Here is a 27,037-nt window from a genome sequence, read left to right as displayed (position 1 = left end):
CATCATACGCTTTCTTAACAACACTGTCAACCTGCGCAGCAGCTTTGAGTGTCCAATTGACACGGACCTCAAGGTCTCTCAGATTCTCCACACTGTCATGAGTCTTAACGTTAACATGTATTTTATATTCTGTCTTCAAATTGGACCTACCGAAATGAACCACTTCACGCCTATGTGGGTGGAAGTCTATCTGCCACTTCTCAGCCCAGCTTTGTATCCTATCAATGTTCCGCTGTAACTTCTGACAACCCTCCAGACTATCCACAACATCACCAACATTTGCGCCATCAGCAATCTTACGAACCCACCCTTCAACCTCTCCAGCCAGGTCATTAACAAACTCAGAGGATGGGGGACAAGAACGGTTTTCTGTGGAGCACCTTGGCGCTCCAGCCCCCACGCAGTGTACGAAGTATCTACGACCACCCTTTTCCTTCTCTGGGCAAGCCAATTCTGGATCCACAAAAGGTCTCCTTGGATCCCATGCCTCATTACTTTCTGAACGGGGAACCCTTGCATGGGGAACCTTATCAAATGCCTTATTGAGATCCATATCCACTATCATCACTGCTCTACCTTCATCAATGCGTTTTGTTGCATCCTCAAAGAATTCAATCAGGTACGTCAGGCACGACCTGCCCTTGCAAAGCCATGCTGACTTTCCCTAATCAGATTATGTCTCTCCAAATGCTCATAAATCCTGCCTCTCACAATCTTCTCCAACAACTTGCCCACCTCTGATATCGATGATGAAGACATCATCACCAGAGGCTCAACAATCTCTTCCCTCTCTTTCCACATCAGCCTGTATATCTCACACGGTCCCGTGACTAATCGAACTGAATGCTTTTCACAGCTCCAACGTATCCTCTTTCTTAACGTCTATATACTCAAGCTTTTCAGTCCACTGCAAGTCATCCGCACAGTTGCCAAGGTAATTTTCCCTGGTGAATACTGAAGCAAAGTATTCATTAAGTACCTCCGCTACCGTCTCTGACTCCATGCACACATTCCCAATATCGCACCTGATTAGCCTATTCTCACATGGCTCATCCTCTTGCTTTTCACCTACTTGTAGAATGCTTTGGGGCTTCCCTTAATCCTGCTCACCAAGGCCTTCTCATGGCCCCTTCTGGCTCTCTTAATTCCATTCTTAAAATGCTTTCTCGCAACCTTGTAATTTTCAAGAGCTCTACCGGTACCTAGTTTCTTGAACCTTTCGTAAGCTTTTCTTTTCTTCTTAACTAGATTTCTTACATCCTCTATACATCATAGTTCTTTATTACCATCCTTTCCCTTCTTCAATGGAACATACCTATGCAGAACTCGATGAAAATGTTCCCTGAAGATTTGCCACATTTCTGCTGTGCATTTCCCAGAGAACATTTTCTCCCAATTTATGCTGTCAAGTTTCTACCTAATAGCATCATATTTCCCCCTATCCCAATTAAATGCTTTCCCAAATTGTCTGCTTATATCCCTCTCCAGCGCTCTGGTGAAGGAGATAGAGTTGTGGTCACTACCTCCAAAATGACCTTAACCGAGAGATCTGTCACCTGACCGGGTTCGTTTTCCAATACCGGTTCAAGTACAGACTCTCCTCTAGATGTCGTATTTACATATTGTGCCAGAAACCTTCCTGAACACACCTAACAAACTCCGCCCCATCTAAGCCCCTTGTGCTAAGGAGACGACCATCAATATTAGGAAAGTTAAAATCTCCCATCACAACAGCCATACTATCATTGCGCTGTTCCAGAATCTGCCTCCCTGTGTGCTCCTCGATATCCCTGTTACAATTGGGATAGTAGTTATTGGGACAGTAGAGTTATTGCCCCTTTCCTGTTTCTGACTTCCATCCACACTGACTCGGTGGACCATCCCTCCATGTCTTCCTCCTTTTCTTCAATCGTGGCATTATCACTAATTAACTATGCCACACCCCTACCTCTTTTGCCTCCCTCTCTGTTCTTTTTGAAACATCTAAAGCCTGGCACATTCAGCATCCATTCTTGTTCCTGAGACATCCCAGTCTCTGTAATAGCCATAACGTTATACTTCCACGTATTATTCCACGCTCTTTTAATCGGTCTTGTTTATGATACTCCTTGCATTGAAATAGACAGATTCAAACCATCAGGCTGAGTGCATCTTTGTCCTAACGTCTGCCTATCCTTCCTCACAAACTCCCTACAAGCTGCCTGTACTTGCGTTCCAACCACCCCATCCATTGCCTCTTCACTTCGGTTCCCACCTCCCTGCACATCCAATTTAAACCCTCCCCAAAAGAATTAGCAAACCTGCCCGCCATTATATTGGTCCCCCTCGTATTCAAGTGGAACCCGTTCTTTTTCTACAGGTCACGCTTGCCCCAGAAGAAGTACCAATGATCTAAAAATCTGAATCCCTGGAATGAGTATAATCTCCGCTCCGTCTTTCCCCACCTCTCACTTCCCCCTCTCCTCTGCGTCTCTCCCCACCCCTCCCATCCCCCTCTCCACTCCGTCTCTCCCCATCCTTCCCTTCACCCCGTCCTCTCCGTCTCTCCCCACCCCTCCCATCCCCCTCTCCACTCCTTCTCTCCCCATCCTTCCCTTCCCCCCCGTCCTCTCCGTCTCGCAGCACCCCTCCCTTCTCCATCTCCTCTCCGTCTCTCCCCTGCCCTCCCTTCCTCCTCTACTCTCGTCTCTCCCCAACCCTCCCTTCCCTCTCCACTCTCTCTATCCCATCTCCTCACCTCCCCTCCCCTCTCTTCGCCTCTCTGCACCCCCCCGCTCAACCCCCTCTGCCGCCCTCTGTACCCCTGTCCCCCTCCATCTTCCCACTCCCTCTCTCTCTCGACTCCCTCTCTCCCTCTCCCCCCTTTCTCTCTCTCTCCCCACTCTCTCTCTGTCTCATCCTTGTCTCCCACCTCCATTTCACACACCCCCACCAGCGGATTTCTGACCCATCCTATCTGACCCCCTCTCCACGTACTATATTTATCTTGAACAGTGTTTAATGACCTGGCGCACACAATCTTTAGGTTCCAGAGAGACTGTTGCTGCCGAATATGGGGTCTGCAATTGATTTTCCCCAGTTTTCTTCACAGATCCGAGCTCAGTGATCGCCGAACTCCTGGCGAGCTGGAATGATTCCCAGCTGCTGCAGCTGACGGATTTCTACCTGGACAGGCTGGAGCAGGCGATAGAAAGAGGGGTGCACGGAGTGAGCCTGGCGTTAACAGCTGAGAATCAGTTCAGTGGAGCGGAACATCAGGTGAGTGGGAGGGACAATGAGGTTGAATTTTCGCACATTACAGGACCGATGGGTGTCGGAACTCTGACTCGTCGGATATTAAATTAGATAAAGGAACAACTGGGAAATAAATACTGTACATGCAATCACAAAAATGTGAATCTGAACCAGTGATAGAAAGGGTTGAGAAGACTGATGAGTGGCTGCTCAGTGTTCAGAGTGAGTTCAGCAGGTAACAGTTCTGTAGGCTCACAGTATAAAATGGAAATACGGCGGGAGGTTTCGGTTTGGGAAGGCTGTACAGCGTGAAGGCAGGATGTTAGTGAGAAGCGGGACATCATCAGTGGGTGCTACAGGAGTTCGACTGTGTTCTGTTCTTGGCGGAGATGATTGTGTTACAATCTGTAGCAGCAAACAGTGTGGATCGGAGAATACTGTCATATTGTAATGTTTAATCACTGACTAAACCTCCGCTGAAAAAGGCAATGGAAAGGTATCAGGTGTCAGCTGGTAATCCGCTGTCATGTTGGACACTGGCGGACAGAGCAGATGATTCACATGATCTTTTCTGATACTTTTTTTTCTGAAACTGCTCACTCTGTTATAAAAATTCTCCTGACTTATTTCTTCATCTGTGATCCTATTTTCTGATTTTTGCTTTACACCGACAAATCCGGTGAGGAATTATTTATGGATTTGAAGCTACGTCAATGAAGCCCTCACGCACAATCCAGGATTTCATTGACTGGTGGACCAGGTCCACGGCGAATGTCCCTCTGTGTGCTCTGGACTCAGAATGTACAGTCCATGTCCAGACAGGATCAGCACCTGTCCGGGTGACTGCTCAGTATGATCCCGTATCAGAGCACATCATTTACTTCTCATTGTCTGTGTGAATCTGTCAGTCCCCAATATATTCACTGTTATTCTTCACAGACAATCTCTGATCTCGCTGATAATGGAAAGAGGGCGGACAGTTCTAAACTCCTCCTGAACCTGGTGATGGAGAAAGGCTCCCGCGCCCAGAGGGTGATGTGGGAAACCTTTGTGAAAATGCGCAATGTCGTCCCAAAGTTGGACAAAATTATGAAGGAAATTCAGGAACATGGTGAGCCAATATCAGAGTCTCATTACTTTAGGATTCAAGTTCTACATATTTAATAATTTCACGCATTTTAATTCCCCAAATTGTTTAAATCCGAACAGGTTGTGTTCCGATATATCGACCCATCCCGGAGATTCCCAGTGAGCTGAATGGTAAGTGAAGAAACCGCTGTTTCAGCGAATGGTTGATTTTGTGTATGGGTCATATCTTTGCTGTGCCAGGGAGAGACCAGGTAAATGTTGGCAACGTGACATAGTGAGACCTATGGAAAATGTTTGCTGGAAGGTTGGCTTTCGCAGGACATGGGGGGTAGATAAATCTCCTGTACATGATGGAATTCACCCTCGGGTCCTGAAGGAAGTAGCTGGAGAGTTTGCAGAGTAATTAACGAAGATCTTTCAAAAATCAATAGATTTTGGCACTGTACCCGACTACTGGAAAATTGCAAATGTTACTCCTCTATTTAAGAAGGGTGGGAGGCAGCAGGAAGGAAACTATAGACCAGTTAGCCTGGCATCAGTGGTAGGGAAGTTCTTGGAATCGATTGTTAGAAATGAGATTATGGAGGACCTGGAGAGACATGATAAGATAGGCCAAAGCCAGCATGGTTTCCTGAAAGGAAAATCCTGCCTGACAAACCTACTGCTATTCTTTGAGGAAATTACAAGCAGGGTAGACAACGTCGATGCATTCGAAGTGATGTACATGGATTTTCAGATGGCCTTCGACAAGGTGCTGCACGTGAGGCTGCTGAGGAAGATAAGACCCATTGAATTACATGGAAATTACTAGCGTGGGTGGAGCATTGGGTGGTCGGCAGAAAACAGAGAGTGGGAATAAGGGGATCCTATTCTGGCTGACTGCCGGTTACCAGTGGAGTTCCAACGGGGTCGGTGTTGGGATCGCTGTGTTTTACGATGTATATCTATGATTTATACTACGGTATGAATGGATTTGTGGTTAAATTTGCCGATGCTATAAAGATAGGTGGAGGAGCAGGTCGTGCTGAGGAAACAGAGAGCCTGCAGAGAGACTTAGATAGTTTAAGGTAATGGGCAAAGAAGTGGCAAATGAAACACAACGTAAGAAAGTATAAGGTCATGCAGTGTGGTGGATGGAATAAACGTCAGACTATTATTTAAATGGGGAGAAAATCCAAAGCACAAAGATGCAAAGGAATTTGGGATTCGTTGTGAAAGATACCTTAAAGGTTAACCTGCACGTTGAGTCGGTTGTGAAGAGGACGATTGCAATGTTTGCATTCAGTTCTTGAGGTATAGGATATAAGAACAAGGATGTGATGTTGAGGCTCTATCAGGCACTAGTGAGACCACACTTGGAGTATTCGGTGTAGTTTTTGGCTCCTAATTTTAGAAAGGATATGCTAATATTGGGGATAATTCGGAGTCGATTCACGAGAATGATATCAGGAAAGAAAGGGTTACCTTAAGAGGAAAGTCTGGCAGTGTCATGGTCCGAATCAGGGTCCCTTTAAATTTACCTTGTTTATGTTACGATCCGGATCGTTGACTCCCTGTTTTCCCGTGTCCCTCAGCTTTGGTGATTAGAGGCAATTAACGCACGGCTGAACCGGTAGTTTATTATCTCCGGCTTTCAGCCGTTTGGTGTGGGAGCGTTTTTAAAGTCAACAAAGTACGGCGTGCCAATGTCATCTGACTGGAGCAAGCCTAGTCTCAGCCAAAAGCGAGTGCCGGTAATTCGCCTTTCCACACCGGAGTAACCCTGTCCAGTTACCTCGCCAAAGCGAGCCTGCAAAGTTTCGTCACTGAGGTGGGTCCGTCAGTTAACCCGCCGGAGGGAATCAAGAACTGCTGTCTACTGTTCCCGGGCCGAGTCGAGAGCCCCACACTACCCGAAGGCTCCAAGTCAAGACCTGGCTCCGGCGGCATTCAAGTACCAAGTAAAGTCCTGACCCTGGCGGTATTCACGTATCAATTCAAGTCCTGTCCCTCGCGGCTTTCAAGTACCAAGCCAAGTCCTGGCCCTGGCGGCATTTAAGTAGCATGCCAAGTCCTGGACCTGGCGGCATTCAAGTACCAAGACAAGTCCTTTCCCTTGCGGCTTCCCAGTTCCGAGTCAAATCCTGGCCCTGGCGGTCTGTGATTCCTGTCCTACCCCGCTGTCTGTATCGCTTCTCTTCCCCTCTCGCCTCTAGCCCTCGTCTGCAGCCCTCGCCTGCACTTCGGTCTAGTTCTATCGCCGGAGCTAGTTAGGTACTGTCTGGTGTGCTTTCGTGTTTGTCTTGTCTTGTCCTCGCCTCCGTGGGGTAAGTCAGGCCGTCTTGCTGTTGCCCCGCGGAGTGTCATGAGCCCCAGCCCTATGTCCTGTACCCAAGGAGGGGTCCCGGCTCTCTGTTCTGTGTGCGAGTCCCGGCCCTATGTCCTGTACCCAAGGAGGGGCCCCGGCTCACTGTTCTGTGTGTGAGTCCCGGCCCTATGTCCTGTACCCAAGGAGGGGTCCCGACTCTGTTCTGTGTATGTGTCCATGGTTCCGTGTACCTGCTCTCCCGAGACCGAGGCTCTGTTTTCCATGTTCCTCCTCTACCTAGCCCATGTCATGTCCCTGTCCTGTTCTGGGGTCCGAGCCCGATGCAAGACCCAGGTACTGGGTCCTTGCCCAGTCTCCGGCTCGGAGTTCATACCCTAGCCTCTTCATGTCTCCTCTAGTTCTGGGATCCAATTCCGAGTCCAAGCCCGGACCCCAGGTCCCAGCCTAGTCGTAGTCCTTGTCCAGTTCACTACTCCTGCTCCTGCCTAGCTCTCCTGGTATCGAACAATAAACTAAATCTAAGTAACCTCACAAGACGTGTCTTGCATTTGGGTCGACCCTTACACCCAGTGCCCCCGCCATTGTGACAAGCAGCTCTTGGGCTGTATTCCCTCGAGTTGGGGAGAATGAGGGGAGATATCATAGCAACATTCCGAATGTTAAAAGGCCTGAACAGATGCATATGGCAAAGTTATTTCCCATGGTAGGGGATTATAGGACAGAGGGCACGACTTCAGGATTGAAGAATGTCCTTTTAGAACTGAGATGCGGAGAAATTACTATAGTCAGAGGCTGGCAAATCTGTGGAATTTATTGCCACGGGCGGCAGTGGAGGCCAGGTCACTGGGTGTATTTAAGGTATAGATAGATAGGTTCATGATCAGCCAGGGCATCAAAAGGTATGGGATGAATGCAGAAGAGTGCGAATGACTGGAAGAATTGGAGCAGCCCATGATTGAATGGCAGAGCAGCCTCGATGGGCCGAATGGCAAGCTTCTGCTCCTATATCTTATGATCTTATGACATTATGAGGAACAACACAGAAGGTTGGAGTGTTTGCTGCAAGGGAACACACGTCTCTGAGTCCCGCAACGACAGGGCCCTCCACCGGTGTCAATGTGGAGATGACAACGCTGGAGGAGTGAACATCAGTTTTTTTTCCATCTTTTTTCACTGCGAAAGGTGAAATCATTCCCCGACAGCCACCCTAACCCCGGAACAGCTCTCATCCTAAATCACTTTTTAAAGTTCTCTCTGATCCTAGAAGTTACCAATTTTAGAATTGGGAGTCCATTGAAGCTCTCGTCAGAGAGAAAACAATGGCAGCACCCATTTAATCAGAAAAGCAGTTAACATCCCAAACTTGTCTGTTCAACCCAAAACCAGAATATGGAACGCATTCTGTTCATATCTACACTCCTTCAATGCAAACACTGCTGCACTTATTCAATGTCAGTTCCAACTCAATAATCCTGCGCAGTCCATCAGGAGACAGTGTTAGTGAGGCTGAGATGGGGGACAAAATCCTCAGCTCAGTCCACAGAATCTGAAATTCATGTGTGTCTGTGTTGTGTGATGGACACTGTGGAAGGGTGAGAGATGGTAATTAGGACAGAGAAACCGGTGGTTGTCGGATTGCGGCAGGGAGGGTGCAAAGGTCTGAAAATATCTAGAAATAATATTGCAATTAATTAAATTGTGATCGGCTGGATGAGGAGCTCACTACCTCCGTAAGCGCATCGTGGCTGTGAAAATGGAGCCCGGGGCAGTACATGGGCACAAGAGATTGTAAGGCATCATAATCGCAGACTGAGTTGGATCACCCAACGCCACATTTACGAGGAGAGGGCAAAGGGAGGACAGATATTGAAAAAGGTTCTAATCTTACTGTAGCCCATGTTTTATTTGAATATTTGAAGCTCTTGAACAGAAACGTGAGGAATCTCAACCAGAACACTGGGTCAGTCTCTCTCATTGCAAAGAGATCGATGAATCATGAAGTTTACAATCTTCTCACGTCTATGCCACCACTGTTAATGCTTTTCCAGTCCACATTGAGACAACAAACCCCTCAGTTTCCCTGCACTATGGGTATGGTATATAGAACATAGAACATAGAAATTAACAACTCATCAGAAGCCCTTCGCTGTTCCGACCATGCAACCTACTCTAGAAACTGCCGAGAATTTCCCCAGCGCATAGTCCTCTGTTTTTCTAAGCTCCATGTGCCTATCTAAGTGTCTCTAAAAGACCCTCTGATATCCGCTTCCACCACCGCCACTGGCAGTGCATTCTGCACACCTACCATTCTCTGCGTAAAAAAAAAACTTCCCCTTGACATCTCCTCGGTACCTATTTCCAAGCACCTTAAAACTATGCTCCTCGTGTTAGCCATTTCAGCACTGGGAAAAAGTCTCTGGTTATCCACACAATTAATGCCCCTTATCCTCTTATACACCTATATCAGGTGACCTCTCATCCTCCATCACTCCAAGGAGAAAAGGCCGAGTTCACGCAACCTATTCTCATAAAGCATGCTCCCCAATCCAGCCAAAATCCTTGTAAATCTTGTTTGCACCCTTTCTGTGGTTTTCACATCCTTCCTGCAGTGAGGCGACCATAATTGAGAACAATACTCCAAATGTAGTCTGACTGGGGTCCTATATAGCGGCAACATTACCTCTCTGCTCTTAAACTCAATCCCACGATTGATGAAGGCCAATACACCGTATGCCTTCTTAATTACAGAGTCAACACACGTAGCACCTCTGAGCATCCTATGGATTCGTACTCCAATATCCCTCTGATCCTCCACACTGCCAAGAGTCGGGTGTGGAGTATTGGATGTGGGAAAGATAACTTCGGGGAACGCAGATTAAACAGCAAAGGCTTAGATTGTGAGCAGCTGTTATTGGGAATATCCCCATCCGGCATGTGGTGTCGATTAAATATCAGCTGATCCGAATTTGGGTCCGGCGTTTTCCAAAGGCTAATACATTCAATGATGACAGCACCTGCGGCTCTTGATGGGAGATGTTGTAAATTTAGTCTGAAAGGGAGAGATGAGGTGAATGATGTTGAAATGAGGCTCTGAGTTGAAGGGAGTGAAGAGGCGTGTCAAAGAATCCAATGGGATAGAGATCAGGTGTAGATGCGGATAGGAAAATATCAGATAGAGTTCAATCCAAAGAAGTATGCGTTGTTGCAATGCAGGAGATCAAATATGTGCGGGAGGTATAGAGAAAAGGTCACGCCGCTTACATCATTCATGCCTGGAGGGATTTGATGTCCATGTCCATAGCTCCCTGAATGTGAATCTTTATGGGTCGCAGCTGTATAAAACTTCGGGTTGGCTCCCCTTGGAGTATTGGTGCAATTCTCTCCCCCATTACAGGAAAGATGTGAAGGCCTCAGTGGGAGCTGAAGAGAAATGCAACTCATATCCTAGATTAGAGGCCATTAACTTTAAGGACTGGTGGACAAACTTCAACATTCAGCGAATGGGGGAGAATAATTACCACCAGAGGCAGGTGAGATGAGTTTAATGTGGCATCATTCTGGCACCAACGCTGTGGGCTGAAGATGTTATTCCTGTGCTGTTCTACGTTCTATGCAGGTCCTGTCACAGCTGAAATCCAGAACCACCTGCTACCGAAATTGCTCCTTTACACTTGATATATCTGAAGAACCATTTGGTATCTTCCTTAATATTATTGTCAAGCTAACTTTCCTAGTCCATCGTTACCGTCTTAATGTCTTTTTATTTTTCCAGTTGTTTTCTGTTTGTTCGAAAAAGAACCCAATCCTCTAAATTCCCACTACTATATGCTCTGTTGTATGATCTCTGTTTGGCTTTTATGTTGGCTTTAACTACTCTTGTTATACACGTTTGTGTTATCTTTACTTTCGAATATTACTTCCACTTTGGGATGTATATATCCTGTGCCTTTCGAATTGCTTCCGAAAATTCCAGCCACTGCTGCTCTGCGGTTTTCCCTGCCGAGTTCTGTTCCAATTAATTCTGCCCAACTTCTCCCTTATGCCTCTGCAATTCCCTTTACTCCACTATAACAATGATAAATCTGACTTCAGCCTCTCCTTCTCAAAATTCATGGTGAATTCTTTCATATTATCACCACTTTCCCTTCAGGGTTCTTTTACCTGAAGTTTTCTAATCGATTCTGGTTCATTGCACAACACCTAATCCAGAATAGCTGGGCTTATTCACCAACCGCTCTAAAAAGCCATTGCGCAGGCATTCTATAAATTCCCCTTCTTGGGATCTAACACCAACCTAATTTTCTAATTTACCTGCATATGGAAATCTTCCCTGGCTATTTTAACATTGTTCTTTTTGCATGTATTTTCTATCACCCTTTGTAGTTTGTAGACCACTTCCTTACTATTGTTTGGGGGCCTGTATTTAACTCCCATCCAGATCTTTTACCCTGCTGTTCCTTAGTTCTATTCACAATGATTCAACACCTTCCAAAACTATGTCACCTCTTTGTAATAATTTGAAACATAGAACATAGAATAGTACAGCACAGTACAGGCTCTTTGGCCCACAATGTTGTGCCGACCCTCAAACCCTGCCTCCCATATAACCCCCAACCTTAAACTCCTCCATATACCTGTCTAGTAGTCTCTTAAATTTCACTAGTGTATCTGCCTCCACCACTGACTCAGGCAGTGCATTCCACGCACCAACCACTCTCTGAGTAAAAAACACCTTCCTCTAATATCCCCCTTGAACTTCCCACCGCTTACCTTAAAACCATGTCTCCTTGTATTGAGCAGCGGTGTCCTGGGGAAGAGGCGCTGGCTGTCCACTCCATCTATTCTTCGTAATACTGTATATTGTATACCTCTATCATGTCTCCTCTCATCCTCGTTCTCTCCAGAGAGTAAAGCCATAGCTCCCTGAGTATCTGATTTAATTCCATTTTTTCCAATAGAGCAACTCCTCCCGCTCTATCTTCTTGCATGTCCTTTCGATACAATACGTACCCTTGGATATTAAGCTCCCAGCTATAATCGTTCAGCCATATTTCCGTGATGCCTACAACATCATGCCAGCCAATCTGCCACTGTGTTTCAGGTTCTTCTACCTTATTCCCTATGCTGTGCACATTAAGATACCTGTATTCACCCTTTTCGATTTTGTCTGCCTTTTACGTTGCAACCCATCCTGTTGACTGCAATTATGCTATATCTAGAGCCATTCCTCACTTCACATTGCGTCTGTTTGTAAACCAGCAACCCCATTTTCAGCGTTATTATCCACCTCTCCTACGATACTTTTTGCATTGTAATATACACAACTAAGGACTCTAGTCACACCTTGCTGAACATTTTGATTCTAATTGTGTCTGTCTTACCAACATATACCTGCACGACCTCTCCACTAACTGTTCTGGTACTTGGGTTCCCATCCACCCTTCAATTCCAATTTAAACGCGTACGATGCAGCATTAACAGACCTTCCTTCTAGGATATTATTCCCCTTCCCATTCAGCTGCAAATCATCTCTTCTGTACAGGTAAAACTTTCCTGTAAGAGAGCTCAATGATCCAGAAATCTTATGCCCTCCCTCCTAAACGAACTCCTTTGTCACGTATTAAACTGCATAGATTTACTATTTCTGGCCTCACTGGCACATGTCACCGTTAGCAATCCTGAGATCACAACCCTAGAAGTCCTGACGTTTAACTTAGCACCTAACTCCTGGCTTGAGACGGTTGCTTCTCACCATTGCAAGGAAACTACATTACAGTTCATCTCGTTGTCTGACTTGGACAGCTTCGGGTGTACTCCGGGCTCACTCTCTTCCTGTAGCCTCTTCCTCATTATCTGCGAGATCATATAAAAAAACAACCAAAACCATCTATTAAACAGCTCCTGTCCTGGTGACCATGCTTTCCCAGTTAAAACACTCTCTTCTTATCCGTGACCCGACTATCTTTCCCTTTGCAAACTCTAGATATGTCACCAGATCTGAATGCACTGTAAGGATAAAGAGGTTGTACAAACCCGAGTACTTCTGCGATGCAAATTTCACTGACACCCCACCCCACTTCCCAGTTTGCACTTCCAGCCCATGACGGTGACAGCTGACCCCAGACTCTGGGGGTCTGTAATAAACACAATGTTAAAAAGAAGATTAGACAGTAATTAATATGTAGAGAGAATTGTTGCTTCCTGAAAGGGCACATATCCTGTCACATCCAATGGACCAGACCCTCTCTGGTTTACACCTTAATTTGCCCTGGGCCCCATCTTCCCCGGGTGATAGAACTAACAATCATCCCTCTTTCTCCCAACAGTCCACCCCACCACCCACCGTCTACGGACCCACACTCTACCCACACTCACCACACACCCACACGTCCACCCATAACCCCTACCAACACACAGACAGATCCCCTTCACCTGAAAACCCTCTCCCAGTTTGGGCAGCCTCACGTACTGTAACCGGTCCCACAGTCCCTGTTCGAGCGCAAATCTAAATCCGGTCTGCGGGACAGAAGAACCCGGAGCCTAAGGCCGTCCGTCATAACTCAATATCGACCTTTTCCCACTGCAACCGGCCTTCGATTTACACAAACCCGAGATCAGCCCCTCCCTCACCGCAACCGGACGGAAACACTTCGGTTCGGCATCGGGCCTGCTTATAGTTGGAGTTCACCACGGCTCCCGACACCGCCCCCTCGGCCCAACCAGTGGGCAGCAGACCTCATGCAGCCGGCAGTGGCTGGAGATCCCCGCGGAGCCACTCTCCGTTATCCCTCCGGCTCTTTGTCTGTGACACTCCCGATCTCTACATCAACGCCATCCACCCGACTCTGAGCAAATTTTTACACAATTCCTCTCAATGACCAGCTGTGTGAATGATCCCTGGATTGTACAGGAAGGGGAAACCATGGTCTACATTGTCAGAGTGTTCAGTTTGTCACGATTTAAAGACTGTAGGTTTTCTGTTGACTAATAGAAAGTGTGTAGACCCGGCTGGCAATTCTGGTTTACATTACTATGTTACGTACCCTGTGACTGGTTAAAGAACCAGCGGAAAAAGAAAAAAAAACTTTGGAGTTTGGTATTGCTGCTTACTAATGCTATGTATTAATAACTACGCAATACAGTTATATCAGTTCAGATATATAAAACAGTTTAGCAAAGATTATATGTATGGAAGTGTGGAAATATAGAAACCAGGCTTCTTCAAGCCTATGGGTAAATAGATACAACCTTAAGGTGATGGGTAAAATTCAGTTCAGTTCGTGGTATTGAGTTGAGTAGTGGTGGAGAAAGAGAGATATTTGTAATCCAGGGTAAATGTCGAGAGAAGGCAATTTCGTCGATATTCCACGGATTCCATGACAGAAATACAAGATAACAATAGTAGTCGTTTTTTTTTTCTCCGAAGTTGTTCCAGTCCACAGACGAAGTATCACCGACAGTGATCTTCAACGAATATCCTTTCAACACAAGTGGTTCCACACACGAATTCAGCTACGGGTCATCCCAAAGTGGTGGCCACAGGATATTCCAACAGAATCCACATATGGATTATCACCAAATGTAGCTTATTGTAATGGGACCCTATTCAAGGGAACCAACACCAAGCACAAAACGTGACAGCCGCTTATCCAGTCCCACGACATACGAAACAACTGCAACAGTGATTTACCACAGGGGTGCCTTTCTTCAGTGAACTACCACACTAAAACAAGGGTAACACGCAAGTGGTATTCACAAAGGTACTCCCCTCACCAGAGAACCCACTCTTGTGGATTAACTACGTGACAATTGCACCTTCGTATTCGAAAGGAACTCAAACACACTCTCACGGGCTACTTAGAGAGAGAGAGAGTCCAAACAGTGACCTCTTTGTCACTAGGTTTCTTCTGTTTCAAACCTTCCACTCCCCTCTTCTCTTCCTTTAAAGTCATCGAATGTGACCACAAAAAAAAAACGAGACCGTTTTCAGTGTGTGAGTTATCAACCCAGGCGAGTATTGGTCACACAAATAACTTCCCACTGGTCACACCTTTTCCACACTGCGAGAATCACTAATCGATTCACCTGACCGATCCTCCAAACACCAACTTTTCTCTGGGCACTCAAAGCTCATCTAGTGTCCAAAACCATGTGTCCTTCAGTCTATTAGCTGACCTTCTATTTATCTCACCATGCTGAACACCAGCTGTCCATCAATTAGCTCCTCCCTCCTCTCTCTTTAAGAACACAGAAGCTGTCAGTGTCCTTGCAACAGTGTAAAAATGCTGCAGAGAAACCATAACACTATCTCAAGGCAGTCTTCGCCTCTCTCTCTGTTTTTAACAAGGTACTTGTGTTGAACAACTCTCTCTCTCTCTCTTTTTAAAGGTATAGTCCGTAAAAAAAATGACACCGAGGGGTACATAACAAGTAAAACAGATGATTTTCAAAGTACTTTTAAACAACGAGATCCTGCACTATTAAAGCTACGCGAAACTAAATTACACTAGAAGTCCTTCACAAAATATTTGTGCTTTTGTGATCCATTTGGCGACAACCAGCATGCTACCCGCTCCACCAACAGCGGCACAGCCAGACGAAACAAATGACTGATTTTGTTATCCGCCTGCAATCATGTTAAACTTCTATTCAGGTTTTTAAAATATCATGCTCCCCCTCACCGGGATCTGACGCCATGTGTGCGGTACCTTGCGTCATACAGGCGCTACCTTACGTCATACACGCGCTACCCGGCTCCCGCCGAGACGGGCTAACGGCTGAAGTACTAATCACGTGACCCCCCACCCCCACCGCCGCTGTCAACAGAGAACTAAAGAGCCCGGTTATTTCCATTGATGTGAAGAGATGTCAGTCAGTGCTTACACCCAATAGCGGAGACGCGCCAGCCGAGAGGGTGTTACCCCGGCTGAGTCCGTTACCTTCTCACACCGGCCTCCCCGTCGGAGCAGAACAAAACTCAAAGTAAATGTCCCGCTTCTTGATTTATTGCCATTTTTATCCGAGGGAAGTTGGAGGCGTTTGTGAAGAGGCTCCTGCAGATGGTGTCAGATGTATCGCTGAGAGGGAGGAGGAGACCGCTCGGCCTATCGGCTTGATACCGGAAAGTGGGGATAGGTGTGGTGTTGGAAGGTAGAAGTGGACCAACCCGGGCACTTATTCAATGCAGGACAGTCCCAAGGGGACGAGCGGCCTGCTCCTATTCCTGTTGTCTGTGTGTTTAAAGAGAAGGAATAACCAGAACCTTCCTGGGCCTACAGGATGTCCCAGTGGCTGTTGATAATACAATGTAAACTTACGGTTATTGATACAAACTATATATTTGTATATTGTTAATGACATAAAACTTGTATTTCTATATTGATAGTGAAACAGAACTACATAATTTATGTACCGTGTGTTATCTGAATGAACTTGTCTGTGATGCTGCTACAAGTCAGTCTTTCTCTGCACCTGTTCCTTCCCGTATTTGCGCACTCAGCAATCAATTCCACAGGACCTGATAAAACTCAGTGAGATTTGAGCAGTGATGATCATCTTGGCACCTCGGTAGATCAAATGGAATGAGACAGTACACTGTTAAATTCAGGACCTTTACCAGCGTCCATGAGCACAGGGATCTTGGAGTCCAAGTTCATTGCTCCCTGAAAGAGACAACACAGATGGACAAGGGGGATTAAAAGGGCAAATGGCATTATTAGTCAAGATATTGCATTCAAAATTCCGGAAGTTATGTTGCAGCTTCATAAAACTTGACTTAGGCCACATCTGGACTATTTCATACAGTTCTGGTCGCTTCATAAAAGGAAGGATGTCTGGACTTTGAAGAGTGCGCAGAAGAGGATATTTCCTAGAATAGAGGGCATGAAGTGTAACGAAAAGTTGGTTAAAGATGGAGTTTCTCTGGAGAGGTTCAGTCTGGTTTGAATCTTCATCAAGGTTTATAAGATTATGAGAGGCATATTTAGACAATGGTTAAATGTCTAAGAACAGAGGCCATGCATTTAAGGTGAGAGGGTTAATTTGAAAAGTGGTGTGAGGGGTAACAGTTTCTTGCACAGAGAGTGGTGCGTCGTTGGAACATGCTGCCGGGGGCGATGGGAGTGGCAGATACATGGTGTGGGGCGGGACTTTTAAGAGAGATTTAGATCGCCTCTTGAATGCGTGAAAAATGGAAGGATATGGACATTGTGTCCGCAGAAGAGATTAGTTTCGCTGGCTATTTGATTGCTAATTTGATTGGTTAAGAACAACATTGAGGGCCGAAGGGCCTGTTCCTGTGCTGTACTGTCCTCTGGTCTGTGTCTCTTGTCAAGCGGGTTCAGGGTCACAGAAGCAAAAGGAGTGAGTGGGATCAACAGGTCAGCTGGAGCCCAATGTGGGAGATATGAGAACAGAAATATTGAGTTTCTTTAATAGCGAGGGACTGAGGAGCACTGGGTAGGGAGGGAGATCAAAGGTACGTTGTATTTATTGTAAGAGTTATTGGGTATAAGAATGAAAATGACTTTCATAATTATTTACGTTTTGCCTGCTATTCCTGAAAATGTGTTCAGTACAGTTGTTGCTATCACTGTTCACAAGAATGATCACAGGAATGAAGGGCTTTAACTGTGAGGAGAGTTTGATGGTTCTAGGCCTGTGCTCAGTGGAGTTCAGAGCGACGGGACTGGGTGGGATCTTACTTAAATCTCTGAATGTTGAATAGCCTGAATAGAGTGCACATGGAGAGGATATTTCCATTAGGCAGAGAGTCTGAAATCCGAGGTTGCACCTTCAGAGTAGAGAGACTTTACACCTGAGATGAGAGGAATTTTATCAGCCAATGGATGGTTAATCTGTGGAATTTGTTGCCACACAGGCTGTTGGAGGCGGTCATTGTTATACAGCAGAGACTGTTATGTACTTGATTGTCAGGACATTGAGGGTCTAAGTTGGAACGCAAGAGAATAAGGTTGGATCGGACTGGATGGGTCATATAGTCTTATTATACTCGTTTTACTAATGGTCTTACTGTGAATAGAAGGATATCACCTCCAGATGTTGCGGTGTGAGGGACGATTATTTATTTGTTCATTGAGATCATTCTATTTGCATGCGGTGTTCAAATTTCAATGGCGTTTGATTTTAGAAACAGTAAGATCTGATGACTCTTGAAAACTTGTTGCTACGCGATCGTACATGGAAAGTTTAGAAATAGAAACGGGCACAGCGTCGTGTTATAATAGTCCTAAAATTTCCTATTAGTGATCTCCTGATAGTGTTTTCATCAATGTCATGATCAGGAAAATTAATGCTTGGCTGAGAAACTGGTGAAGGGGGCAGGGCTTCCGGTTCCTGGATCACTGGCGCCACTTCTGGGGGAGAGACGACCTGTACTAAAAGGACGGGTTACACCTGAAGCCAAAATATTCGAGTAGGCAGGTTTAATGGAGCTGTTAGGCAGGGTTTAAACTATGTGGCCGTGTGGGGGTGGGGGGAGGCGAACCGGAGTAATAGGGCTGAGGAAGGGGAAAACAAATAAATCGAAGGTAACCTGAAACGGGATTGTAGAAAGGACAGGCAGGAGCTCAGGCTTAATCACAGCCAGAGGCATGAGTTACAGGGTAATAAAGTCGTGGTGCAATTAAAAGAGAAAGCAAAAAATACTGGGCTGTGAGTGTTGTATTTGAACGCACGCAGCACAGGGATTAAAATGGACGATCTTGAAATTCAGCCACAGATTTGCAACTATGACGTTGTGGCCATCACTGAATCCTGGCTAAAGAATGGCTGCCATTGGGAACTGACCGTCCAAGGATATACCGTGTATCGGAAAGATACTTTATTAGGCAGATATATGGTCATACGGCCCTCTCTATAAGAAATAATATTAAATCATTAGAAAGGGCTGAAATACCATCGGAAGGCGTAGAGTCTATATGGGTTGAGTTAACAAATGGAAAGGGTAAAATTACCCTAATGGCTGTTGTATACCGGCCTCCAAACAGCAGCCGGGATGTGGATTACAAATGACAGCAGGATTAACCTCCAGTTTCAGTCGGTAGTGAAGAAGGCGAATGTAATGTTAGCATTCATTTCTAGAGGTATAGAATATAGGAGCAGGCATGTGATGTTGAGGCTCTATAAGGCACTCGTGAAACGACACTTGGAATATAGTGTGCAGTTTTGGGCTCCTTATTTTAGAAAGGAGATACTGACATTGGAGTGGATTCAAGAAGACTCACAATAATGATTCCAGGAATGAAAGGGTTACCGTATGAGGAACGCCTGGAAGCTCTTGGGCTGTATTCCCTGGAGATCAGGAGAATGAGGGCCATCTCATTGAAACATTCCGAATGTTATGATGTCTGAGCAGATTAGATATGGCAAAGTTATTTCCCATGGTAGGGGATTCTAGGACAAGAGGGCACAACCTCAGGATTGAAGGACGCCCATTTAGAACTGAGGTATGAAGAATTTACTTTAGTCAAAGGGTGGTAAATCTATTGAATTTGTTGCCACGGGAGGCTGTGGATGCCAAATCATTGGGTGTATTTAAGGCAGTGAGAGATAGGTTGTTGATCAGCCAGGACATTGAAGGGTATGGGGGAGAAGGCAGGGGTGTGGGGATGACTGGAAGAATTAGATCAGTCTATGATTGTTTGGCGGAGCAGACTGGATGGGCCGAATGGCCTACTTCTGCTCCTAAATCTTATGGTCATATATTGAAAATAATCGTCAGATCGAGAAACACTTGTTGAGAGTGTATCCAAACCCAATTGTCATTATTGGCGACCCCCACGGATTTGTTATAGTTGTATGACGTGCCCTCAGCTCCAGTATTGATTGTAAAGGTTGGTGAATTCGATCCCTTATTAGAATTCAGCGAACATGCAATCTTGTAGCAATGAAACTGAGGTCTACCCAAGTGTAATTTCAGTGTAGTTGAGTGGAAAATAATAAAAGATATGACATCCGTCAGTTCCCAGCTATGAACAAAGCACACATATGTAACTGATTCCCTTCACTTTTACCCGCCACCATCCCACTCCGGAGCATAACGGAATCGTAAATACGAAACACAGAACACAACGCAGATAGAGAGTAGATACATCGCTGCTACAGATAGGCTCAGCTTTGATTATACGGTCTTCGATTTGAAGTATCAACATACTGTCTGTCTTGTTCAATAAATCCAGCATTTTGCTTTAGTTATTGCAAATCTGTTTTTGCCAGCTTGCTGTTTTTGATATATGGTGCGTCTACAATGTGTTAAACAAGGTGCCATGTAACTATCTGAAAACAGCCAGATGAATGTGTAAATACATCTTGACCGGAGATTAGGTGATAATAATGATCTTAAAATCTTGCCGGAGAAAATGCCGTGGTTCTGGACAAGATACTGCGATACTATGGGTGGGATTGCATTGTTCAGGATGTCAAATTGTGTTTCTATGTAGACTCAAACCATATATTGCCATAGGTGTCAATGCCAGGCGATGTTAAACAGAAAGGAGACGATGAGAATCAGGTGTGACTGAGAAAAGAGTAAAATTCAGACCCCTCTCCCCTACTACATATATCTCTGACTGTGTTTGGTGACCTGCCGTACAATCTTTATGTTCCAGAAAGAAAGTTGCTGCCCAACAGGGGGTCGATAATTTCTTTAATTTTCCCTATTTTCCTTCACAGATCCGAGCTCAGTGATCACCGACCTCCTGGCAGGCTGGAACGACTCCCAGCTGCTGCATTTGACGGAATTCTACCGGGACAGGCTGGAGCAGGCGATGGAAAGAGGGGTGCACGGAATGAGTCTGGCGTTAACGGCCGAGAATCAGTTCAGCGGAGAGGAACATCGGGTGAGTGGGAGGGAGAATGGGTTTGAAGTTTCGCACATAACAGGACTGATGGAATGGGTGTCGGAAAGCTGACTCGTCGGATGTGGAATTAGATAAAGGAAGAACTGGGAAATAAATACTGTAAATAGAATCACAAACATGTGAATCTGAACCACTGATAGAAAGGGGAGTAAAGACCCTACGGACTGGCGGGTAGCTGTACAATGTTCAGAGTGAGTTCAGCAGAAAACAGCTGTGTGCGATTACAGTATTAAATGGAAATATGACGGGAGGTTTCAGTTTGGGAAGGCTGTACAGTGTGACGGCGGGATGTCAGGGAGAACCGGCTCATCATGAGTGAATGTCACAGGAACCCGAGTGTGTTCTGTTCTGCGTGGAGATGATTGTGTTACAATCTGTAACTCCAAACAGTGTGGATGGGGGAATACTGCCATGTTGTAATGTGTAATCACTGAATAAACCTCCGCTGGAAAAGGAAATGGAAAGGCGACAGGTGTCAGCCGGTAATCCGCTGTCATGTTGGACACATGCGGACTGAAACCACTCTGCACTGCTCACTCTTTTTTGGAAACCTCCTGACTTCTTTCTTCATCTGTGATCGTTATTTTCTGATTTCTGTATACACCGTCAAATCTGGTAAGGAATTATTTATGGATTTGGTGCCACGTCAATTATGCGGTCACAGACCGGCCAGGATCTCATTGACCGGTGGACCAGGTTCACGGTGAATGTCCCTCCGTGTTCTCTGCACTCAGAATGTACAGTCCATGTCCACACAGAATCAGCACCCGCCCGGGTGACTGCTCAGTGTGATCCCGTTACAGCGCATATCACATACTTCTCATTCTCTGTGTGAATCGTTCAGTCCCCAATATGTTCACTGTTACTCTTCACAGAAAATCTCAGATCTTGCTGACCAGGGAGAGCGGGCGAACAGTTCTAAACTCCTCCTGAGCCTGGTGATGGAGAAAGGCTCCCGCGCCCGGAGGGTGATGTGGGAAAGCTTTGTGAAAATGCGGAATGGTGTCCCAAAGCTGGACAAAATACTGAAGGAAATACAGATATATGGTGAGATAATATCAGAGATTAATTCAAAGTTGGATTGCAACACGTCACAACTTACAATTTTACACAACTCACAATTTTACACAACTCATTTGCTCAATTTGTTTCAATTGAAACAGGTTCTCATCCCTCCTATCGATCAAATCCTGCTCAAGGTTTACTCAAGATTCTCAATGAGCTGAAAGGTAAGTGAACAGGCACTGAATATTGAAGAGTATGACACAGGAACAAGCCATTAGGCAAACAATATTGTGCCGAAACAGCTAAGAAGCAAATCAAACATCCTCAAACACTAATCTCTCTCATTCCGAAACAATGTCCATATGTCTCCATCTTCCTTACATCCATCTGTCTCTCCGAAACTCTCTTAAAAGCTTCGGAGAATTTGCCTCTACCACCTTACCAGGCAGTGCATTGCAGGCATTGACGACTGTCTGACTAAAAAAAACAATCTATCCCTCACATCTCCCTTCACTCTAACCCTTTCTCCTTCAATGTATTCCTTCCGGTAATAGACACATGAACCGCGAGGAACACGATTCTCTCTGTCCACTCTATCTGTGCCTCGCATAATCTTGTCACCCTGTGCCAGAGCTCCCCTCGGCCTCTGATGATCCAGAGAAAACAATTTTATGAAGTCTTTCATAATAGCATATGCCCTCTAAACCAGGCAGCTTCCTGGTAAGCCTTTTCTGCTCCCTCTCTAAAGCCTCAACATCCCTTCTTAGTGGGGCGATCGGAACGGTACGCAATGGCCCAGATGTGGCTGAAGCAGAGTTTATAAAGCTGAAACTTAACCTCTGTTTCACGAACGGTTGTAATATTGGCACCGTGACAGAGAACACAGTGAGACACAGGGAAACATGTCTACTAGAGGGAGAGTTTTCAAAGGACATTGAAAGGACATTGCAGGACATTGGAGGCAGAGAGCTGGCGCGTTTGAGGAAAGTGGTCACACAGCTCTGGGGCCCGCAACTACAGATCCCTCCACTGGAGTCTGGGTAGAGAACAGGGCGATCTAGAAAATGGACAAAATGGATATTTCTTCATACCAAAAAGTCAAATCCTTCTTTTGCCAGCCTCTACCACCTCCTGAACAGTCTCAACCTAAACCATTTTCTAAACTATCTCATTTCCTGCAGAATACTATTTTCTCAGAGTTGGGCGTGCATTGAAGTTCTAGCCACAGAATAGCAATAATAGCTTCATTTTAATCAGAAAATCAGGTAACACTCTAACTGGTCTGTTCAACCCTAAAACAGCCTACGAACCCCACTCTGTTCACATCTTCACTCCCTTAGTGCAAACACTGCTACAGTTATCCAGTTTAATTTCAAACTCAATAATCCTGGGAAGTCCATCAGGAGACAATGTTAGCGAGGCTGAGATGGGGGCAAAACCGTCAGCTCAGTCCATAGAAGCTGAAATTCATGTGTGCCGGTTTTTGTGATGGACACTGTGGAAGGTTGAGAAATGGGATTTAGTACAGATAAACCAAGTGTTGTGGGATTCCGGCAGGGAAGGTGCAAAGGACTGAAAGTACCTATAGATAATATTGCAATTAACTAAATTGAGGCCGTGTAGATGAGAAGCTAACTATATCAGTAAGCACATCGTGTCGGTGAAAACGGAACCCGGGACAGTTCATGGGCTCACGAGACTTTAAGGCTTCATAATCACAGACTGTGTTGGATCACCCAACCCAACATTTAACAGAGGGGAGGGCGAGGGAAGGCAGATACCGCAAAATATATTAATCTTGCATCATCCCATATTACTTCTGATTATTCGAAGGTCTTGAACAGAAACATAAGGAGTCTCGGCAAAAAAAAAAACAACAACAACAACCCGGTTCAGCGTCTTTCATTTTCAAGAACAAATTCCAAAGATGTTAATTTACATATGGGACCAGAAATGAGTGAATCAGGAACTTTACAAACTGCTGACGTCTCTGTTACCTCTGTTAGTGCTGTCTCCTGTCCACATTCAGACAATAATCCCCTCATTTCCCTGCACCATGGATTTAGTAAATCTCTGCAAACCTGCAAACTTGTTATTGACTGTGCTTTATGTTGCTTGCCGAAGGAACAGTAACGACAGTGAAATTCCCACACACATTTCTGAATATGAAACCGATTCTCTTCCTGATATTGAAGAACATCATTTCTACCACTGTCACATTTTCTAAAGTAAGATTTCAACAATCGCTGTTTTCCTACGCTCCATATTTCACCCTAATAATTGAATGGAGAGCACACACATCTCTAGCAGGGTCCTGAGATACTGCGACACCCCATACATCCCTGAGGGGTGCTGACACACTGAGATTCCAAACACCCGGGCAGGTTCCTGACACACTGTCAGACGTCACACACTCCTGGCAGAAACCTCCCATACTGGATTGTCAGGAAGTGTATTCATTTCCTTCGATGCTGCCTGACCTGCTGAGATTCTCTAACATTTGGATTTCCAGCGTCGGCAGACTTTCTCGTGTTGACCTTTTCGATAGTCAGTGTTCAGCTGCAGTAACTGTTTCCACACTTTATCCAGACCCTGTCTTACATTGACATCTGCCTTCCCCTAATTTAGGACCTCAATACTCCGGATAGCACCATCCCTTTCCATAACTAAGACAGATGGTCTCAATGTCCAGAATACTCTCCACTGAAATTCCAAACACTGTCCAGCTGCAGTATCTCCTGCCTAGTCCGGACGAAGGAAGATACAGGTTAGGCTCATAAACCTGATTGAAAGGCCGGCGGGGCCGGGTAAATGAACATGATCAGATGGTTGTGTCTGAAGTGGTTAGTTCAGTGGAGAGAGTGTTGTGGGTCAGGTAGTTGGACCTTGACAGTGGATCAGCACATGGAAGTGTGATGTTGTGGCCTTTATGAAGACTTGTTTGAGGAAGGGACATAACTGCTATCTCGATATTCCAGAGTTGTGATATTTCAGATTTGAGAAGGGAGGTAATACAGTTCCAGAGGTTTATTTACTGATCTGGGTAATTTCACAGCTTCGCTCAGAGAGGATATACTGGGGAGTTCAAGCACTGAGGCAAAATGGGGACTCAACAACAAGACAGATACAATCACTGATGGGATTTTACTAAACATCCCCCACTAGTCATCAAGAGATAGAGGAACTGATGTGTAGGCAAATTCTGGAACGATGCAAAAGCAGCAAGTTCGTTGTAGGGGGGTAATTTTAACTTTCCCTGTGTGGCTGATGGCCTAACATATTCTGTCACACCTCTTCACTGCAAGAATATTTTCGGAATCTCCGATGGCGCTATGTACTCGGGGAATAATGTGTGTGATGTCCGAACTAGAGGAGAGACCGCACTGCAGCTGGTATTGGGATGTAAGCCTCAAGATACTCAGGTTTCAGTGGGAGAGCCTGTGGGGACAGTGAACACAACGCCTGTTCTCAGATGTTTATGAATAAGGAGAGGTCTACCAATAATCCGGTACAGGTTGTGGGAAACATAAACTGGGGCAGCCAGATTAAATGGCAAAGGGTTAGACTGGGAGCAGCTGTTGTTGGGCAAACCCCCTGTCACCAGGTTCAGATATGGTCCAAGTGCGGAATGAGAGACACTGAAGCAGCTCGGTTCACAGACTTTAATGCGAACTGTGTTAAAGGGAAAATAAATCAATAAACGCCTGGCCATACAGGGCCATTAACTAAAACTTTCAAATGGAAAACGAAGGTTACACTGCGGTTGAAAAGAACAACTAAGAATAAAACGAACACCACCAGTCTTCAGAGTCAGTTGACTCGACGGTCCAATTTCTCAGGCAAGCCGGGATGCAGGCAGCGAAGCGTTGCTGTGTCCAAGTCTCGACAAACACTATGACGGAATGAATAGAGTTAAATACTATCACAACCAAATAATAATTAGCTGACACGTGCATTTTTACAAGCGCAATTGCAGAATCTGATGCGCTGCCGAATCCGTGGTTGTGATACCCCCATCAGGAATGTGGGATCGACTAAATATCAGCTGATCAGAATTTGGGTCCGGGATTAAAGGAGATTAAAGTCAACGACGGCAACACCGTCGAGAGAGGTTGTAAATTTAGTCCGAAAGGGAAACATAAGATTTATGATGCTGAAATGAGACACTGAGCTGTGGAGAGTGAAGAGAGTGAAAGACTCCATCAGGATATACATCGGGAAATATCAAATTGGATTTAATCCGAAGAAGTGTGAGTTGTTGCAATTCAGGTGATCAAATATATGGGGGAAATATAGAGTCAGGATCACGACCCTTACATCATTCATGTCTGGAGGGATCTTGATGTCCATGTCCATAGTTCCCTAGATGTGAATCTTGATGCCGCAGCTGGATAAGACTTCAGTTTGGCTGCATTTGGAGCATTGGTGCAATTCTGTCCCCCATTACAGGAAAGATGAGAAGACCTCAGTGGGTGCTGAAGAGATTTGCCGCTCAGATTCTAGGTTAGTTTAGATAGACTTTAAAGAGTGGTTAGACAGACTTAGATTATTTTATTTTAAGTGTGTAGTGTTGAAGGGAGACCATATATTGGGTTATAACATTGAGAGGTGAAGATAGTCAGAGTCTTCCCTGTGTAGATATATCAGATAATAGAGGTTATTGATTTGGGGTGAGATGGGTGAAAGAAATCCAGTACATTGTCTTTTACACAGAGTGATGGGTGCCTGCAATATGCTGCCGGGGATGGTGATGCCGCCAGATGTTAATATTGTAGCCAGGCTCGTTAACAATCAGGGAATGAGAGGAATAATTACCACTGGAATGAGTTTGATGTGGCATCATGATGGCACCAACGTTATGAGCCGAAGGGCCTATTCTTGTGCTGTTGTATGTACCATGCAGATCCTGTCACAGCTGAAATCCTGTAACACCTGCTACCGAAATTCCTCGATCAATGCTCTCTTCTTCACCACCCGACCTGTAATCAGCATGGTTTTCAAACTTGTATTTCAAGTCACAGACCGGTAGCATCTCCCCTTTCTCCCCTTTCCACAGACGTTGTCTGACCTGTACTCACATCTACACTCCTGTCCTTCTACAGCTGTGCTGCAGAGGACAGGCCAACATGCTGCGTAACTGTGGCGAACTGGAAGGCTCTACAACGGGTCGTCAAAACTGCCCAACACATCACCGGCACCCCCAGCCTACCTTCCATCAGGGACGTATATACAGGAAGGCTCCGGAAAAGGGCCAGCAGCATGAGTAAGGATCCCACCTATCCTGTCTGTGGGCTGTTTGCCCCCTCCCATGAAGGAGGAAGCTACGTACCATCCACAGTAGGACCACCAGACTCAAAATCAATTACTTTCCTCAAGCAGTAAGACTGATCAACACATTTAAAGACTAAGCCACCCCTCCACAACTAACAACCCCCACCCCACCACCAGCACGGTTTTAAAATTTTCGGTCAGAACCACCTGAGGTCAGAGTGACTCCTGTATCGTATGTATCTGTTGTGTT

The 27,037-nt window shown here is 45.6% G+C and overlaps 1 protein-coding gene across 1 annotated transcript in view; it reads left to right on the top strand.

Moving 5' to 3' along the window:
- Nucleotides 1-2,894: 2,894 nt before the first annotated feature.
- The window catches only part of LOC134342231 (NACHT, LRR and PYD domains-containing protein 3-like), a 30,393-nt gene continuing 6,250 nt past the window's right edge, over nucleotides 2,895-27,037 (top strand). Inside the window, exons 1-6 of the mRNA XM_063040195.1 lie at nucleotides 2,895-3,258; nucleotides 4,174-4,345; nucleotides 4,444-4,494; nucleotides 20,324-20,490; nucleotides 21,387-21,558; nucleotides 21,675-21,740. Coding sequence (XP_062896265.1) covers nucleotides 4,240-4,345; nucleotides 4,444-4,494; nucleotides 20,324-20,490; nucleotides 21,387-21,558; nucleotides 21,675-21,740 — 562 coding nt within the window. The 5' untranslated portion in view covers nucleotides 2,895-3,258; nucleotides 4,174-4,239. The remainder of the gene's footprint in view (nucleotides 3,259-4,173; nucleotides 4,346-4,443; nucleotides 4,495-20,323; nucleotides 20,491-21,386; nucleotides 21,559-21,674; nucleotides 21,741-27,037) is intronic.

The sequence above is a fragment of the Mobula hypostoma genome, unplaced genomic scaffold, assembly GCF_963921235.1.
Source record: "Mobula hypostoma unplaced genomic scaffold, sMobHyp1.1 scaffold_133, whole genome shotgun sequence".
In the NCBI taxonomy this organism is placed as follows: Eukaryota; Metazoa; Chordata; class Chondrichthyes; order Myliobatiformes; family Myliobatidae; genus Mobula; species Mobula hypostoma.
This window is presented reverse-complemented; position numbering and strand designations above follow the sequence as displayed.